The sequence below is a fragment of the Leptinotarsa decemlineata genome, unplaced genomic scaffold (assembly GCF_025532065.1).
Source record: "Leptinotarsa decemlineata unplaced genomic scaffold, Ldec_3_MD MMD2_tig00003736_RagTag_RagTag, whole genome shotgun sequence".
Classification (NCBI taxonomy): Eukaryota; Metazoa; Arthropoda; class Insecta; order Coleoptera; family Chrysomelidae; genus Leptinotarsa; species Leptinotarsa decemlineata.
In genome coordinates, this window is record NW_027412593.1 from 6,835,783 (window position 1) to 6,856,641 (window position 20,859).

Below are 20,859 nucleotides of genomic sequence, written 5' to 3' on the forward strand. Positions count from 1 at the left end.
CAGAAAGAGCGATGTTTGTTGTTCGCTTCAGCTAGTTTAAAGGAATGATACTCTGAAAAGAATTCGATTTTCAATTATGGAATATTCATCAACTTCAGGTTGATGATGGCCACTACCTTGCACTAACGAGAGGCCAAATAGCCCGAAACCGGCCTGCAAATGTGCCTGTTCCTATAATTGAAAATCGATCACAGCTGTTGTATCGCCAAGAGCTATTGCAGGAAATACTTCTGTGAAGATTCCTGCACTGATATCTATTGGATTACCAGATAGAGCGATTGTGAATTTGAAAGGAATTCGATTTTTAATTATGGAATATCATCAACTTTAGGTTGATGATGGCCACAACCTTGCATTGACGAAAGGCCAAATAGTTCGAAATCGGCCTGCAAGTGTGCCCGTTCTTATAATTGAAAATTGATTCCAACAGTTGTATCGCCAACAGCATATGCAGGAAATACCTTTGTGAAGATTCCTGCACTAGCACCTGTTGGATACAATCCAACGCCCTTCGGAGTATTAGCCAGAGGAACACTTGTTTTCCGATAGGTGTTAGTCTATTAACCTACAGTGTGGATAAGTCCTGACTGGCCTGAACAAATTGTTCTTTCAGTTAATTTAATCACACAGAGTTGGCCACTGAAATTTCCTCTTTGTTTACTCACTTTCATTCAATGTATTACATCCTTTTTTTCTACTGAAGGAAGAGTTGTTGCAATCCCTATCGGAATAACGAATATGTTGAATCCGCTGCAATGATTTCTAACACGAATCATACATCACAAATCGTGAGCCGTCAGTACCTACGTTGAACTGTTGATGAATGAATTCAGAACTTTCGGTTCTGTGCACAATATAGAAGATGCAGTATTACGTTCTGCTGCGAAGTTGAGATTGTAGGTCGTCTACAAATCTACATATTACCACACAGGAAACTGGATCATCACATCTACTACTAATAATAATAATAATAATAATTTTTTATTATTTCCTTGTTAAAAAGTACATTGTTATACGTACAGTGACAAGGAAAACGTCTGAGGGTAGGACACGTTACAGAGTATAATGTTTGTAGTAATCAATAATCTAAAAATATGATACATATAGGTATATACATATAATTATTTGTTTGGCTTAGATTATGTAAAAAAATAACTATAAATAAATGAAAGTCAATTTCATCACATAGTTGTGATATTTTGTCATTAAAATATAAAAAAACAGTTTAAAATTCGTCAAGTGTGTAGCAATTTTTTTCAATGAGTGCCTTTTTCAGTCTTGATTTGAAAATGTTAAGATTTGGTGATATTTTAATTGATTCTTCTAATTTATTAAACATTTTTGGTCCAAGATAAAGAAAACTTTTCTGATAAAGAGTTGTTCTATGAATATTGGGCATCAGTTTGCCTCTAGAACGAGTTGGATAATTATGTTGCTGGAAAGGTGTATTATGCTTGTTTCTATAAACGTATATACACAATTCATAAATATAGAGACCAGCAACAGTTAGTATCTTGAAATTTTTAAAAGCATTTCTACATGATTCTCTCCAACCAATACCGGCAATGATTCTTACTGCATATTTTTGCAAAATGAATATTCTTTCAGCAGCAGATCCGGTACCCCAATTCAAAATTCCATATCTCAAGTGGCAGTTTATGGTCGCATAGTATAAGCTCAGTAAAATCTCTTTACCACAAAAATTAGCCATGAATCTCAGAGCATAGCAGTTTTTTCTCAATTTGATACAGAGGGTCTCAATATGAGGAGTCCATGTGAGTTTGTAGTCCAAGGTGACGCCTAACATTTTTGTAGAAGTACAAGATTCAATTGGCAGATCCCCATTTTCATGGGTAACAAAATGTTCGGGCCACTTACTAATTGTGAACTTCATCATCACAGTTTTAGATGTATTGAGTGTTAGGTGATTTTTTTCTGCCCATAAGTTTACTTGTTTATGTACATCCTGGGTTCTTTCCTGTGGGGTCGTTACATCAATTTCCTTCACTATGAAATTTGTGTCATCTGCATACGCTACTGTGTGAATAGTTGACAATCCTTGAAAATATTTCATCAGGTCATTTGCATATATCAAAAATAGTATAGGTTCAAGGATTGATCCCTGTGGGACACCCTGCCTAATGGTTGCCAACTGACTGAGAGTGTTTCCAACACTGACACGTTGCCCTCTATTTTCCAGGTAGGATTTCATTAAATCTAGGGCAACTCCTCTTACACCATATCTTTCCAATTTCCCTAATAGCAGGTCATGATTAACGCAATCGAAAGCTCTGGAGAAGTCTATGAACAATCCGCAAATATGGAATTTACCATCAAGTGCATCAACCACATGCTCATTGAACTCATAAAGTGCTGTTTCTGTACTTTTGTTCTTTGTGAAACCGTGTTGGTTTTCTGAAAAAAGGTTATTTGTTGTGAAGAAAGACATTAATTGATTTTTAAAATTTAGTTCAAAAATCTTGGAAATACTTGAGAGTAAGCTAATTCCCCTGTAGTTTTCATAGAGGTTTCTATCCCCTTTTTTATAAATTGGTGTTACTTTTGCTAGTTTTAGACTATCCGGAAAAATTCCATTTTCAGTAGACAAGTTTATGATATACGTCAATGGGCTGCAAAGTTCATAAGAACATTTTTTCAATAAATTGTTTGATATCTCATCGTAACCACTTGCGTTTGAATGCTTTAAGCTCTTTATCAATTCTATAATTTCGGGTTCCGTTAGTGGACGCAAAAACATTGATTTTTCGCATATTGAGATATTGCTATTCATTTAATCGAAGTCTACATTTCGCGGCTGTATGAAATTTGAGAACTCATTATTGAAGTTGTTGGCCATGTCTATGTTTGATACTTCAATACCATCTTGTTGAATTTTTATTTCATTTACCACGTATTCTTTTTTTTGAATAGTATGTACCATATGCCACATTGATTTGACTTTGTTGCTGGAAATAGACATTTTGTCATTTACGCACTGCTTATAACTGGCTTTTAGTTTTTCCCTATACGTTTGGGTCACTCTCTTATATATCTCCGTATAATTATTATCAACTTTAGCACATTCTGAATAGAGTAATAGATTATTGTAGCCGTTAACTACGTGTTAGAAAATCATAATGAAGAAAAGAGAAGTGAAAACTTTCTATATTCTATGTTAGTTCGACGTATAAGCTGACTGATAAGACTAATAAGACTAATAAGAAAGTTTGAAAATGTCCTTATAGGTTAGGGTTAGGTTAGGTTAGGTACAAAGTGAGTGAGTCTATTCGACCCTCCACCGCAACCCGCAAGAGTTCATTGTGGTTCACACCTATTCACACTTGGCCAAATGAACTCAGCTTCTTAACGAAGCCGATTAGTTTGTATGTTGAGTGGTCTTTCAGATCAGATGGTAAGAGTACGGCTCTGCCGAACTCTAAAGACCTGATTGGGTCCCCAGCGGGGCAGGCACAAAGTATATGCTCTGTTGATGAAGTAGTCGGATAATCAAGTTGCAAAATTCCCCCTTGATACCCACGACAACCTTCCCATATGAGGGTTTTTGCACATCAGCTACACCTGACGATGACTTAAATTCAGCCGTGCAGGGCTTTTTCGCCTCTGGTTTTGGTGAATAATCACTTGAGCGCAAACGTTTGCTAACCTGCTCATGGGGGGTTGTTTCCCCACCTGGGACAGATTCTGCGTACGCCGCTCAAGAATTTGGTGCAAGGTGATTTTATAAGGTACCCCGCTCTTGTGGAGACGCCTCAGTCGTTTCCTGGCTGCACCACCAAACTTTTTTTTAACGTTCAGTTGTTGGATCAGGAGTTGGGGAGTTGAGAAGCTATCGCTCCTGAACTAAATTTACAGGGAGGTCAGTTGGAGTCATAAACTCGACATCCATCTCCTCTGCAGACTCGCTCCTGGGTTAAAGTTACAGGGAGGTCAATTGGAGTCGTGAACTCGACATCCATCTCTTCTGTAGACTCGCTCCTGAACTAAATTTACAGGGAGGTCAGTTGGAGTCATAAACTCGACATCCATCTCCGCTGTAGACTCGCTCTCGAACTAAGTTTACAGGGAGGTCCGTTAGAGTCGTAAACTCGACATCCATCTCTTCTGAAGACTCGTTCCTGAACTAAATTTACGGGAAGACCAGTTGGAGTCGTGAACTCGACATCCATCTCTTCTGTAGACTCGCTCTTGAACTAAATTTACAGGGAGGTCAGTTGGAGTCATAAACTCGACATTCATCTCCGCTGTAGACTCGCTCCTGAACTAAATTTACAGGAAGGTCGGTAGGAGTCGTGAACTCGACATCCATCTCTTCTGTAGACTCGCTCTTGAACTAAATTTACAGGGAGGTCAGTTGGAGTCATAAACTCGACATCCATCTCCGCTGTAGACTCGCTCTTGAACTAAGTTTACAGTGAGGTCCGTTAGAGTCGTATACTCGACATCCTTCTCCTCTGTAGACTCGCTCTTGAATCAAATTTACAGGGTGGTCAGTTGGAGTCGTAAACTCGACATCCATCTCCGCTGTAGACTCGCTCCTGAACTAAATTTACAGGAAGTTCAGTTGGAGTCGTAAACTCGACATCCATCTCCTCTGTAGACTCGCTCCTGATCTAAGTTTACAGGGAGGTCAGTTGGAGTCGTAAACTCGACATCCATCTCCTCTATAGACTCAGGGTCAGAAAAAATTTTCAAGTTTACTCTGTCCATAAAAGTCCCACGAGTATCTAGGAAAAAAAGGTCAATCACACTTTACCGTGATAAGGCGATGCTACGACAAGAGGGCGCCCGGTATCTCGAAGGTTCCGTAAAGACAGCTAATAGGTTCAGTGTCATTCATCCTCTTGGCACGGATACACACCTTAGGATTAAGCCATCGTTGGGATGCCATTCAATTAGGGAATAACAGAACCACAAGTGATTCTGTCATTCCCGTATCCAGTGGGGCTAATTGGAAGCAGGCATCCGATGGCCGGTTTGCTCAACCCTCATATCCCAAGTCAATGCACTCGCCGAAAACAGAATGCACAGTGGTTAAGGCAGTGAAAGCTGAACAAGGACAGCCAACCCTCCGCGCCGTCCTTGTAGGACGAAACTGCAGTAGCGTTAGTTACAAATAAAAGTGGCAAAAAACATAGTGTTTTCAATCCTATTTTCTTCATTACATCTACTAGTGTTGAAAATTCACCAATTCTGTCATTTTTAAATTTAATATCCAGTTTACAATTCAAAAAAGTATACTTGTGATGTACTGTTTGGTACCTTTGGTGTAGTAACACAGTTAAATCTTTCATCACCAAGTGATCACCTTCAAGAGTTTTGCTGTTCAGTAATATTCAAGAATGATACTGATCATCGACTTCAGTTTTGTGAGAAGTTCCGACGAAAAATTATCCATCATAAACCCTAATGAATGTATATTTATGTCGAATGGTTATGTTTCACACCGCTTCAGTGAAGACATAATTGTCTTTACTGGAGCGGTGTGAAACTCAATTTGGTGGTGAAAACACATTCACGTATTTGGAAAAATTTTAATATTTGGTTCGTTATTGGCGGGCAGAACAGAGTATGCGCTCTATCGTTCCTAGCCGGGGTTTTTTCTATTGCACCACTGATTCTTAATACTATGTTATTGATCTACTCTTAGTATTGAGTTGCTATTCTGTTGCTGGCATTCAACTGCTCTTGTACTACTCTACAACTGGTATTGTTGGTAGTCTATTGCTACACTATTAAAAAAATTGAAAGTGGTAAAAAACATAGGAATTTTCATTTCTCTTTTCATTATGATCTCCTACCACGTAGTAACAACGGCTACATCCATCAATTTATTGCTACACTATTACTATTTCATTGCTTCACTGTTTCTTGTACTATATTACAATCCTTTCATTTCACTGAATATTAGTGGAGTTTTATCCCAACACCAAACCGTCATTTTTTACACCTCGACACGTATTTAAATCATCAATTGATCATCTTCAAGGGGAAGATTGAACTCAAACACGTGTTAAAGTTTTAAAAATAGTGGTTTGGTGTTTGGATAAAACTCCAGTAATATGCATTACTACACCAAAGGTTCCAAACAGAGCATCACTGTTTCAAGTCTGCGTCTATTATATTGCTCTATTGTTGCTATTCAATTGCTCCAGAATTGTAGCACTGCTCTACTATTGGTATTTCTGCTATTTTATTGATCTACTGTTGCAAATCTATTACTCCAATGATTTTTATACTATATTACTACTCTATTACTCAACTGTTTCATGTTTGAGTATATTCTCTTATCCACTTCAACTCGAGAGGCTCACACCTATTCACACTTTACTCCAACAAATGAGTCCAACTTCTCAACGAAGCAGAATATTATTTGGTGAGTAAACATTCAGGTCAAATTCCAACAAAGACATTGCCAAACATTGAAAACCTAATATCTTCTATGGTGAACAGTATGCGCTCTACTGTTTCAAGTTTCATTCTATTATATTGATCTACTGTTGCTATTCTATTGCTTTACTTTTTCTCATACTATATAACTATTTTATTGTTTTACTGTTCCAAATCTATGTCTATTATGTTGCTCTAGTATTGAAGTATTGCTCTTCTATTGGTATTGTTGCTATTTTAGTACTCTACTGTTGCCATTCCATTGCTTCACTGTTTCTTATACCATGCTCAACTGTTCTGTTTGAGTCTGAGTCTGTTTTATCGTCCATAGCAACCCGTGAGGCACACACCTATTCACATTCCACTTGACCAAATAAGTTCAGCTTCTCAACGAAGCAAATTACCTTATTCAGTGAACAAACTTTCAGGTCAAATTTACAGAGTGAAACTCTGCCAAACACTCAAAACCTAATATATTTCATGGTTGGCAGATACAGAGTATGCGCTCTCCTGTTCAGTTTTTCAACGAAAGAGAATATTTCATTTGGTGAGCAAACTTTCAGGTCAAATTTCAATAGTAAAACTATGCCAAACGCTTAAAACCTAATATCTTCCACGGTTGGCAGATATATGGAATTCGCTCTATGGTTTCAAGTCTGGTTCGGTTGTATTCTCCCATTGTGCTCTATCTGTATCTGTAGAGTAGGGAGGGTGAGTGTAAGTCCACGCACTTAGGCCACATGTGACATCCTCCCGAGGAGTTGTCCTCCTAGGTCATCGTCCATCCTGTCCTTTCCAGGAAGGTGGACAGGTCGCTGGGAGACATCTCCTTCATATCGGCAGGTGTAGGCCAAGACTCGCCGAACACACACTCTCTTATTGACGATAACTCCAGGCACTCGCACAAGACATGCCTGCTTTAATGTTAATATTCAATCGCTCTGATGTTGCTCTTCTATTGGTATAGTTGCCATTCCATTACTATACGGTCACTATTCCATTGCCGTACTGTTTCCTATACTATATTACTATTATATTGCTCTCTTGTTTGAAGTGTGGGTCTATTTTATCTTCCACTGCAACAATCTGGATTCACACTCGATTAAATAAATCCAGCTTCTCAACGAAGAAAATTCTTCACAAACTTCATTTTCAAAAATATATCACGGCATGTTATGCTATCACAGTAGCTTTTTCATAGTATTGACATACTGAAGGTTAATTCTATTACATACTCTAATTTTTATATACCCCACGTAATCAATAAGTGAAAGATACCTACTTAGTTTCTTCTTCGATCATAATTACCTATGCGAGGTCCGGCTATTAAATAACGAGACTGCGCGCCTAGAGGGGTGGGAAAAAAACGAGTAGTGCGTTGGGTATCTGGAAATTTCCTATATTCACGTTTTCGTTACTATTATAGTATTTGTGCAGTAGCATTTTGAAACGAACGTGTTTTTTTCTCGTGCCGAAAACCATGTGTAACGAAAACCAGGAGCAACGTATCAATCTCAAATTTCTCGTGAAATTGAAAAAATCTCCAACTGAGTACTATGAATTGTTGCGATCGGTAGCCAAGCGGTTCGGCGTGGGTGATTTGTTCACTCACTCGAATTGACTGCCGTGTTGGTCGGTGGTTCAAGCCCTAGTCTGAACGATCGATCTTCACTTGCTATCGTCCAACCCGTTGAAAGGTAAGACCTCGTTAATCCTTAACTCGCACAAGTTTCGACTTCTGAGGGTTGTCGTTCGTAGGGGTGCGAGAGATGGTTAACGGAAAAACAGATTTTAAACAGGTTTCAAACAGATTTTTCAAACAGACATGCCGATGAGGACAATTCTCTATCTCGTGCGCGTGTTTTTGAGTGGTGTAGGCACTTCAGTGAGGGTCTAGAGAGCAATGATGTCCAAATTGAAATAAAAGGCAATGTTGATCGTTTTTTTCAACATTAACGGTATCGTGATGACTGAATGGGTTCCAGAGGGTCAGACTGTCAATCAGACTTACTATTTGTCAGTTTTGGCAACACTGCGAGAACGAATTCGAAGGAAACGGCCCGAGTTGTGGAAAAACAACTCGTCGATTTCGCACCAGGACAACGTACCTGCCCATAACACGCTATCTGTGAAACGGTATTTTGCCGATAAACGCACCAAAGAAGACTTCCAGTACTGCTTCGATCAATGGAAAAAACGTATGGAAAGGTTTGTGGTCGGGGGAGGGGAGTATATTGAAGGGGAGCATGCGAATGTAGAATACTTTTTATAATAAAACCCTTTCACGTTACCAGTTTCGTTATTTAATAGCCGGACCTCGTAGTATCTACTCAACTTTCATATACCTAAGGTACTTCCTCAAATTATGATAACCTAGATCATCTTATATCAATTCTCCACCAATAATACAATATTGGTTTCTAAAAAAACAAGTTCAGTTATGGTCTTTCAGTGAAATTATTTCATCAATTATTGCTTACAAATGATTTAGCTTCAAACCTTGATTTTCTACGTGTGAAATGCCGAAATCTCCATTAGAGATATGATTTTCTTCTAAAAGAGATTTGAATATTTTGAACTTCTTTTCTCATTTACATAGCTCATATGATGTTCCTGAATGCGATTCCTGGATGTTCTGCCAGTTTGACCAATATATACCTTAGGACAAGTTCCACAATTTAATTTATATACTCCTGATTTTTCAAATGTGTATATTTTGTCGAGTGAACCCAGTTATAAAAATATAAACCATTTACCGTTTGTCGTTATGTCTCAAAAAAAATTTTATTTGAGTATTTCTCGTATTGGGATGTTCCACTGGTACTAAGAGACAATATTAACATATTCATGAAAACATTAAATTCACTATTGAAGTAGAAGCAGACAATTCAAACTCAATAAATTTCTTGGACCTGAAAATTGGTATACTAAACAACAAACATGACTTTTCAATTTATGACAAACCTTCCCAAACGTATATTACCATTCATCACGATTCTACCCATCCGTACCAACAAAAAATAGTATCTTATATTAGCATGATTCATAGATTTGTCAATTTTCCCATATCATTAGACAAATTGCTGTAAACAACGGCTTTAAAGTTGAATATATAGATAAATAGATAAAATAGATAAATAGATGAAATACTTTCCAAAAAAATGTACGCTAAAGCAACTCAGAATGTTTTCCTGTTGATAATTCAGATAATAAAAATCATAGTGTAGTATTTTGGACAAACAATAGAAAAAGCAGCTTTATTTTTCAAGAAACAAGATGTGGAAATTGCATATACAACAGTTTATACGTTGGGAAAATTATTTAAAAATAATAAAGACAAAATATCCAAATTCGAGAGATGAGGAGTAAGTAAATTGAATTGTGGAATTTATCTTAAGGTAAATATTGGTCAAACTGACAAAACATTCATAAATTGAATACAGTACCATCATATAAGCTACGTAAATGAGGAAACGAGTTTAACATTTTCAAATTTTTCAGTAGAACATCATATCTTCAACGGAGATTTCGGAATTCTACACATAGAAAAGTTTTGAAGCTAATTTAATTGGAAGCAATGGACTTATAAATTCAAATATTTTACTGAATGACTAATTGGATTTAAATAAATCACCATTCTTAGAAACCGAAATTGTATTATCGATATAGAATTGATAAAATATCCTTTAGGTAATATAAATTTGAGGATGTACCATGGGTATATTAAAGTTGGGTAGATGCTTTAGGTAATTATGATAGAAAAAAAACTAAATAGGTATCTCTCACTTATTGATTACGTGGTGTATATAAAAATTTAAGTATATAATAGAATTAACTTTTAGTATGTCATTCACTATGGAAAAGCTACTTTGATAGTGAAACATGTCGTGACATGATTTCATTGATTGAATTCATGTAGATTTCTGTGAAAATTATTCGTTTTGTTGTTTCAACTCAAACTTCATTTCCCGTTTTTATGTGTGTGTTTGTATTCCTCTCCAAATTCAAATATTCAAAATGTTCGTTATATATCTCTCCGGAATGAATATTTATCGCAATTTGTTTTATGCTTCACTTAATCTTGTTTTGGAAAATCCACTTTCAATTCGATAACTCAGTAATATCGTCATTACTTTTGTGGCAACAGAAGTGGGTACTATTTTTCTGTAACCTTACCTTCCAGGCCAGAGTGGCCGGGAATCCAGATCAGAGGAAACCTGTTGAGTTGTTCCATAGAGGATACATTTTTTCCAATTTACTATCAATTTGTACATTGCACGGTGAGAGCCAAGTATTCCAAAGACGCTTGGTTATCAAAAATTCTTCATATTGAAATATATGAGGTTGATATTTGCCAATCTGTTCACACACAAGCTAATGGCGTAGATTTTTGGAATCTGGTTGCATTTCTTGCCATTTTCAGGTCATTTGTTACTCCTTAAAATGTATCATTTCCATACTCCGGAAGTATAAAATTGGTTTCAGCCTCATGCCGTCTGTTGTAAGTGATGCACGTGTACATCTTGAAGGAGTAGTTTGCCAAAAGTTCTTATACGGCTTTCATGAATTCAGATAATGATTACGACTGGGATCTTTTCCAACCAATCTTCGTACCAAAACATGGATGGAAAAAAAATATTTTGGAGAAGTAGGTAACCTCTATATGGAAAGAATCATGTAAGACCTTTTTGAATAATTTCTCATAATTGAAAGATTCATTTATCAATCCCTGTCATATATATTCTAGGGTTAATGTGACGGAAAACATGAGAGGATTCAAAGACATTTATGTTTGTTTAGGAGCCGGTCATATGTTTACCGGCTCCTAAACACAATGATTTTCACGGTGTGACCAAATAACTGACAAAAGACTTTCACCAAAAACGGAATTGATGGAAGCCGTACAGAAATTCATCAACTTCACATATATAGGTCACATTCCAGAAAATTGAACTATTTATTATGTTCTTGTCCCATTTTTCTGTACAACGTTTGGATAGGAATGATCCCAGACGCAATTAGTATCTGAATTCATAAAAGAGTGTTTTCAGTCCTTCCGTGGACCAAGAGCTACCTGCATTTGTTCCTTTGACGCAAATAAGAGCATTATTAATGTGAGAGGGTTTGAAGGTGGTTGACAATGTTTCATGGAGAATTTCATTAGTTCGGACTTCCATTGTCTAATATGATATAAATTAATCTGAAATCCCTGAAAGGATCTGTAAAAAATTAAAAAGCTTATCTGAAAAATAACAATCTCGTGAACAGTAACCAGAATTGGCTCATTTCATTTATTTGGTAAATCAGAAAACAGTTATTTGAAAAAGATTTATGAAATCTTGAAGGAGGTTCACCTTGAGTGTATACTTGTTACCAATTATTTATCAATTTCAGACAGAAATTGGCTACATAATATTAGAAAAACGGAACCAGGTTTCATTACCTATACGTATGTTGAAGGAAAGAAATACCATTTGGAAGAGGATCATGTAGTGAGTATAATTGTTACTGGCGAAGATTAAACCATTTTCAATCTGTCATTTACAGGCTACAAAGTCACAAGCAGATACGTTTTGCAAATATCATAATATGCAACTTGTTGCCATTCGTAATCGAAAAGAGTCCGAACTGCTCAGACATTTAGTTGCAGATTCAAGTAAGTATTTTACAAATTCAGATTCATATTCTCTCTCGTTATTTCATCAACTCCTTTATATATAAATTAGAAATGCAATACAATCTACAACAACATATCTGATCAAACTATCCAAAATAGTGCTGAATGTATAAAATAATCTCCATTATCAATCATCAAAACATCCAGAAATTGATAGAAGGGAACCTAAAGCGGAATGTACATATTCAGAATCTCGAAAGTTCATCTCAGTGCGTAATACCCTTACCACGGATAAATAAAAAATCCTATATTATGCTATTTGAAAATCTTCAAAATGATATTGTTGCCTGGGGCTGTATCTGTGAAACTTCTCTCAATCCCTTGAAAAACATTTAGAAAGGAGTTATGAAAATAATATATCCCCCACCACACAATTTTCAGATCACCACTTCTAGGATATTTTCGTTAACTTAACTGACGTGCTATCTTCTGAAACAGAAATACAAGTATTCAACGAGGATTCCAAATATATCATAAAAACTATCAATCCATCAGAAAACTTGCGAATCTTAGACATAGAAACAGAAATTGCAATAATGCTGACAACCCCTGATAGTAACATCGAACACAGAGCAGCTCACATCTTTGAAAATAGTATTTCAAATCCACCAAAATACAATTCAAAACAGAAAACACTAACGCCAATGAAACAGAAAGTCCATACCAACGATATCACGTTCAAAAAAGCTGACAAAAGTAAAAGTCATCTTTTCTAATGACATTCACATCAAAAAAAAACTCAAGCGTCATTTCAGAAGATTCCTACAAACTCATAGAACAAACTCATAGATACTTATCAGATAGGTACATCTCCAATATTCAATTTTCACCTAATTCCAAATTTGTTTTATTTGATGTCACACATTTATTCCCAAGCGTCACTCCAGACGATTCCGACAAACTCATAGATGAAATGTACTCGAAAATCACACAATCTCTTCAATTCATTCAGATAACCTCACCCTACTATAAACATGAACTGAAATTATTTTAAATTCAATAGCACCATACACAGGGCGTTCCAACGAAAACTTGACCCTCTATGTAAGTCAGAAACGGACGTGTAATGGAAAATTTCGAAGAATACGTCAATTTTTATTTCTAGTGGGACTAATTCTGATATGGAAATCATACCCGAAACTTCAACCCCCTGCGGTCAGCAACTACCCCCATATTTTTGTCAATGGCATGGGGGGTCGAGTGATATACAAACTTTGAAAGGTCTTTTGTCTCTCTGTTACTATTTTTTATTCAAAATTTGTTCATTCGTTATTGAGAAATTAAATATTGAACGTTTTATTTAATAAAAAATTGAAAAGTCGCTGACGCTAATTTTATTGCGGAAATCAACAAAAGTAATGTCAATGGCAACACAATCAACGGATAAGGTGTTCAAAATATCCTCTATCTAGTTCCATACAATCATACAGTATGCTTTCGAGAGCGTTCCTTACATTATTGAAGATGTCCGGAGTCAGAAATCGGCATTCCCGAACAATTCTCTGTCGCAGGTCTTCTAGACTTGTATAATTTATTCAATTAGTAGTGAACATTTTGAAATAGACGACACTGTTAGTTTTTTCTGCACTGGTACTTTTTGTTGAATCTAGTTGTCGCAGAACAAAAAGTAGATATTTGGCAACTGTCACTTCTTCATGAATTATTAATCAGTCGTCCATGTTCACTGTGTTCCAACATAGTTCATTCTACTGAAGAAAGGATAAAAATTGTTTCAACCTATTTTCGAAATAATGAATGTGCTAAAACTGCTGCAAGAATTTATAAATCTAAAGCAAATGAACTTTAAACGTTCAAGCCAGTCTCGATATACCTACACAGTAGGTTTAATGGACTGAGCCTACAAAGTCCATCCTTTCAAAATGAGGCTAGTTCAGGAATTAAACGAAGATGATCCTGATCGTCGACTGCAGTTTTGTGAGGTGTTCAGCGAGAAACTGACCAATAACCCCTATTATACAATACATGTTTTTTAGAAGGAAGTTCTTTTATTTTGAATGGTGAAGTGAGTAGATATAATTGTCGTCACTGGAGCGATGTGAATCCTCATTTGGTGATGGAAACACATTTACAAACTCCACAAAAATTGAATGTCTGGGCCGGCATTATTGGTAATCATATTGTTGGACCATCCTTCATTGAAGGTGATCCCAATGGAGACACATACTTAAAGTAATTACTGGACTGTGTAGATCCTATGATTACACAAATTTTAGAAAAGGATGACAATTTAGTGTAAAATAAAATAACATTCCAGCAGGATGGTGCTTCCCCACATTTTGATGTTCGGGTGAGACAATTTTTGGATGAACGTTTTCCAATGCGTTGAATCAGCAGAAGGGATACAGTGCTGTGGCATGCTAGATCACCTGATCTCACATCGATGGACTTCTTTCTGTGGCGACACTCGAATTGGTAAATGAACTCTGCTAAGCCTAAAAATCTAGAAGGCCTGCCACAGAGAATTGTTCGGAAATGCCGATTGCTGACTCCGGGCATGAACAATGTACGGAACGCCTTCGGAAGTAGACTGTATTATTGTATGCAACTAGGTGGAGGTCATTTTGAACAATTTATCCGTTGATTTTATTTCCACTGAAATTGTTTGTTGTTGATTTTTTCATTAAAATGAAAGACAGCGAATTTTCTGTTTTAAAAAAAATACACACGTAATAGAGGGACGAAATAACTTTCAAATGATGTATCACTCTCCCCCCCCTCTGCCATTGAAAAAATAGGGGTGTAGTTGCTGACCGCAGGGGGGTGAAGTTTCGGGTATGATTTTCATATCAGAATTAGTCCTCCGAGAAATGAAAATTGACGTGTTCTTTGAAATTTTCGATTATATATCCGTTTCTGACTTACAAGGAACGTCAAATTTTTGTTGGAACGCCCTGTATATTAAAATCCAATACATCAGTTTCAATCTGCGAAACAATAAATTCACAATATAACTTGAAACCAGTTATTCTGTAAATTTTTTGGACCCGATAATGCCAAGAATCATCAACAAACATGATTTCATAAATTATCACAAAACGACCCATACAAACACAAGTATCAACAACCACCTTACCAGCCAACCATCTTACCAGAGAATGATACACAGACTCATTAGTATCCTTTTGCCAACAGAGAATTTTAATGACAGTGAATAACTTCAATATACCCGCACATGAAAGATACACACTTTTGAAACACTGTATGCAAGAAAATAATCAGAAAACATGAGTAGAATACTAACTGAACAGAACTTATCATAGAAGACTGACAACCCATCAGGTAGACGTATAAAAAACATCGGATCTGATATCGACAAGGACAGCAAATCGGGTGTTTACAAGTTAAAATGTGGCTCGTGTCCAAAATTTATATTGAAAGAACATCTAGAACAGTAAAACCAGAATCTCCGAATACAAAAAAAGTTTTGAATAAAAGAAAACGAATTTAATATATGCATGTTGGAAAATAACTGCAACTTCCACGTAAACAAAGATGTATTACATACAGAAAACAAAGGACAAAAATTCAACCTGGCGAAATCCCTGGAAATCAATAAACGTAAACAATCAAACTTCCATTTGAACGACAAATAAGAAGTGAATTTGTCAACACCGTTTAATTTATTTTCATGAAAAATAAGTCGAATCATTGAAATTTACTAGAATTATTTGAATCATTACTGAGAGTTGTACAATGAGTTACATCTCCTTGTTATTTCTAGTCTTCGGTTTAGTGTTCTAATATTATCCTTGTTCCTAGTATTATACGAATGGTTGTGACCGTTTGTAGTAAACTTTTGTGAATTTTCTTGAATGTGTATCAAATTGCAGTATATTACACATGATGGCAGAGTGCTCTTTTTTGAATTTCGAATATTCTCGAAATATGAACAGATGTGCTCCAGTTTATCAATCCATAAATTAAGGAACTATGAAACATTGCATGATAAGCGGTATAGGCAGTTTCATTACCGACTTTACTTTTCATCTGCCTGATTGCATAGACCTTGCATGATAGATTTTTTGCTAGTTTGTCAATATGGGCTTTCCAAGTTAACTTTGAATCAATGGTTATACCAAGACATTTCACATTATTTAAGAGATTATGGGACAGCAAGAACATTACTGTTTGTGTCTTGCTTTTATTCACACCTGCTGCCTGCTGCACCTGCTGCCTACGTTCATGGATGGTGTTATTGATTTTTACAAAGTTACGGCTCAGTCATTATTTTTCTTACCCTTTGGTGAATCATTATACTGAGTTTTTCAGACATGGCAAAACTTCGATACTATGGATTGTCGGATCATTTTTGTGTATGGCTCTCCAGCTTCCTGAAAGAACGTTTCCTACAAGTAGCCATCGATGGATATCTCTCAAATACTTTTACCATCAACGCTGGTGTTCCCAGGGATCTATATTGTCACCAACCCTCCTTCTATTGTATATCAACGACTAATTGGAAAAACTAAGAATTCAATATATTGCTTTGCTGACGACAGACTCTTGTCTCGTCATTACATTTGGATTCGAGGACATCAGCTGCGGAGGCACATCTTCACCAGCAGCAGGAGATTGCATATCTTAATGAGGATCTAGAAGTAATTTCAAATTGGGGTGACAGTAAACAGATTCAATTCAATGCCACAAAACTCCAGGCATCGGTTTTCTCCAAAAAGACAAATGTCTCCGAACCAGATATAATAATGTCAGGTTAGACAATTCCACGTTCTGCTTCGATAAGTTTGTTGGTGATTAAAATAGGCACCAATATGTCTTGGCACAATCATGTCGCTGAAATTGCAAAAGCCGCTTCTCAAAAGTTTGAAATACTGTTCCGAACCAGAACACTGTACATAGTGTATACACCTCAGTAACTTTTGATGCTTTAGAAAGCTCAGATCAGACCTTCATTGGAGTATTTTTCTCATGATAGTCTGGAACATCGAAGAAAGGTTGAATACTTCTATGGATACTTTCATGGGAAGTGTTCAAGTGACTTGGCACATTTACTTCCACCAAGAGTAGTACATATCAGAAATACGCGACGGACTGTGGCTGCTCATCGTTATGAGATTCAACTCAGTACACCTCGAACTTCACTGTTTGAGAACTCTTTCATTTGGATACACCTATCTAATAATGATTCTGAATATACTTCAACTCGTTTTGGTTCTCTGTAATGCCTAAGAGACCAATCAATATTAGCATTGTCTGAATACTTCTTATGGCATTATCTAAATAGTATTAGTCAGTCGGAGAAATTTTGAAAGCATTTAATAGAATTATGAAAGCCATCCATCAGATCATCTTGGAATATAATGAAACAACTTACTATAAAGTGGCACCACCCTACCAGAGAACGATGGGATTATACACATTGTCATCTCAATTCATTTTCAACAAGTATTTATTACAACTTTATTACAATTTTATTACAACCATATTCACTTCAATGTGAGGTTATTGCTTCAATAATAGATACCGTTTTCAGTATCTTCAACTTCAAGTTATAATTTTTTTTGTTATCAAGTGATCGATGCTTGTGAAGTATTCAATTGAAGTTTGTAGAAATGCAACTGAATTTCCTACAAAATAATAATGCCAGAAGTTCTTGGAAAATTCTTCATTTATTCTTTCACTGCAGTTGGTTAATGGAGACGCAGAAAATGATGCGGAATGCTACCTGCTACATACAATAAGCAATAAAGAACACTTTTTAAATTCAAGCAAGCTGGAAGTAGATTTTTTGTGTATTTCTATATTTCTGGATAATTGTGAGTTTTTTCTCGAAATTTTTTGGGCTATGTGAAATCAACGAGAATGCTCTTGACACTGTGTCACATCAAGCTTCCTTTGAAAATTTCAGACAAAGGAGTTGAGTTATTAAAATATCTTTCGTATAAAAGTCTCAGCTAATAATCTCTTCAAAACATCTGTTTGAAATCTGTTTTTCCGTTAACCAGCTGTCGCCCCCTATGAAAGACTACTCTCAAAAGTCGAAACTTGTGCGAGCTGATGATTAAAGAGGTCTCATCTTCTAACGTATGATTCCTAACATGTGTTGGACGATAGAAAGTGAAAATCGATCGTTACGCCTCACGGCTTGAAACACCGATTCACAAAGCGGTCGATTGCGTGTGTACAGCAAACCACCCACGTCAACCCAACCGGCTACCATCCTACCTGCATGCATTGGATTCTTCAAAATATTCTTCAATATAGAGAGTACCTAGAAATAGCGTGGCGGATCACAATTAGGTTTTTTGAATATATTGCTTTCCAAATTCTGCCAGAAAAGTACGTTGAAGAAATATAGTTTCGTGTGGGCATACAAGAACTTGATCATCCTATTTGAAATATTATAGTAATCAAGAAACTACAGAGCATGCTTTATAAATTCAGATACCTCAAGAAAATAAAATTTGGTCATTCAAGCATATGAAAATCCTTTACTTTGCTTAAGTAAGTTACGGCATAGTAGGTTGGGGTGGGGCCCTACGGACGCACATCAAATCACCAGATACCTGAAATATTTTAGAAAAACCCCACGGATATTCTACAGATATTGTTTGTATGTTATATTAAAATATATAAAAAAATAAAGAATCACGCCAGTTTACCTACGCATAATTATGGTAACCGACAAAGACCCCATTATGTTGTTCCACTGATAAGCAAATCGGTTTATCAGTGATCATTTTCCTATACAGCACCCAAGGCGTTCAATTTTATTCCTGACCATATTAAAGAAAAAATGAACTTTAACATGTTTAAAAATAAGGTAAAACGATTCATATACGAAACACCAAAAGCCAAACGTAATGAGATCGTCGAACCAAATTTCAACTGATTAATTTCACTTTGTCTCATTTATACTAGCATTTTCAATTCTTCATGCACGGGTTCAATTTTTACTTTCATAACTATTACTTATTCCAAAATATTTGTACTTTTAAAATGTTATTAAAATGTTATTAATAAATAAGTTTTTTTTAGTACTCTGTTATTTCCATATATATTTTCAAGCGTATTGCTTTTATTGTGGTGTTCTTGTATTGGACTGAATATTTATCAGGTACTCAAGTAATGTACTTTCATTTTGAAACAGGTGTTTGCTCACTTATCGAGTATGTATCATCTATGCAAAAAAAATATTTACTGTATAAATGTTCTCATTATTGTGGTTGCTTCTTGTATTACACTGTCATTTCCTTATATATTTATTTTTGAGTGTGATGCTTTTTTTTCGTAATGTTCATGTATTGGATTGAATATATATTTTTTTATGTAGTTAAGTGAGGTTATTTTATCTATAAACAAGTGTTTGCTCACTTATCGAGTAGGTACCATTTATGCAAAAAAATGTATTTGCTCTATTCATTCTCTCTCTCTTTTCATTAATAAAAGATATTGTTTTCAATCAATTATTGAATTGTCTTTAACAGAACTATTTGCTTTAAGTTTTTGGTTTTCTTTCTTCTTAGGGGAAGATGAAATCACCTTCAATTTGTAGCTTTGTTCTTTTTAGGACAGTTCAGTGGTTCAACCTAGGATCACTGATGGGACCTGGTGGGTTGAAACAGCGATGTTCCGTGTTAGATATAAAATTCATCACTTTTTCAAATAATGAAGATTGAATGTGATTCTATAAGTGAGAATTCAACTAAACTCAGAAATATTGGAATAGAAAACCCTGATAACATAATAAAAATATATATTTGTTCTGAATGAATTGAAATAAATGGAAATGTAATTTTTTGTAGCTGTTACCGGTCCATTTTGGACATCAGGCGAGAAAAGAGGCGATTCCTGGGCATGGTCTACATCAAGAGAGCCCATTTCATTTGTCAATTGGAAGAAAAATAAACCGAGCATTTTTGAAACCTTGAACGAATGTATCGAAATAGACGAAATAGCTCAATGGAGTGATCAAAATTGTGAAAAAAAACGTTATTTTGTTTGTGAAGTACCACAGCTCACACCAAGTGTCATATCGAGTTATTCAGAGCCATCTGGCAGTCAGTGCGCCGCGTCCAGTCCACCGATTGTGAAAGTGTACATCAGCAATAACATCATTACAGAAGAAGGAACCAACACCGTTGCCGAGAAGTTCCTCACCTCAGAAGACGTTCAAGTTTCCTCCAATGGGGGATATCACGTTCAAGTGAAGAATAATATTGATGCATCGCCTCCTGAAAAAGACATCACAAGACATCATTCTTTTCAAATTCCTAAGTATCTCCCACCAGAGTAGGATTCCGATTCAAAATAAGTTTCATTCGAGGCAATAATACTTTGAATTTAATTAAACATTCTATATTCAGAGTGACGAGTTTCTGACATTTTATTTTGTAGTGGATCAACATTCTAAACTGTGAACGGATAGAATATGTCGCTAAACTGGCTGACCAGTTAAGTTTGTCATCCATTAGACTCATCCTAATTACATCATATACATATCAAAAAAATCTTATTGAAGTGCACATAGTATAACCAGCCGGACTGGCTGGAATAGAACTGCCAGTATGGAGTAGTCATCAGGGAGTCTCCTCTGTCGGTATCCAATGCTAACCGGTCGATATATGGGGTCACTAACGACCCGCCTCGACTCACGGGTGCATTGCTGATACTAAATATGAATTTACCCACAGAAAATTCAATGGCATGGAGAAACAGTGATGAAAAGATAATTTTGTTTCATGGACGCGCTTTTTCCCCCGCGGTTGGTGCGTCAGTTGGAATATTTGAAAATC

The 20,859-nt window shown here is 36.0% G+C and overlaps 1 protein-coding gene across 1 annotated transcript in view; it reads left to right on the forward strand.

Moving 5' to 3' along the window:
* LOC111515268 (macrophage mannose receptor 1) overlaps nt 1-20,431 on the forward strand; it is a 45,933-nt gene extending 25,502 nt beyond the window's left edge. The window contains exons 8-10 of the mRNA XM_074178372.1: nt 11,803-11,900; nt 11,956-12,064; nt 19,870-20,431. Coding sequence (XP_074034473.1) covers nt 11,803-11,900; nt 11,956-12,064; nt 19,870-20,360 — 698 coding nt within the window. The 3' untranslated portion in view covers nt 20,361-20,431. The remainder of the gene's footprint in view (nt 1-11,802; nt 11,901-11,955; nt 12,065-19,869) is intronic.
* The last annotated feature ends 428 nt before the right edge of the window (nt 20,432-20,859 follow it).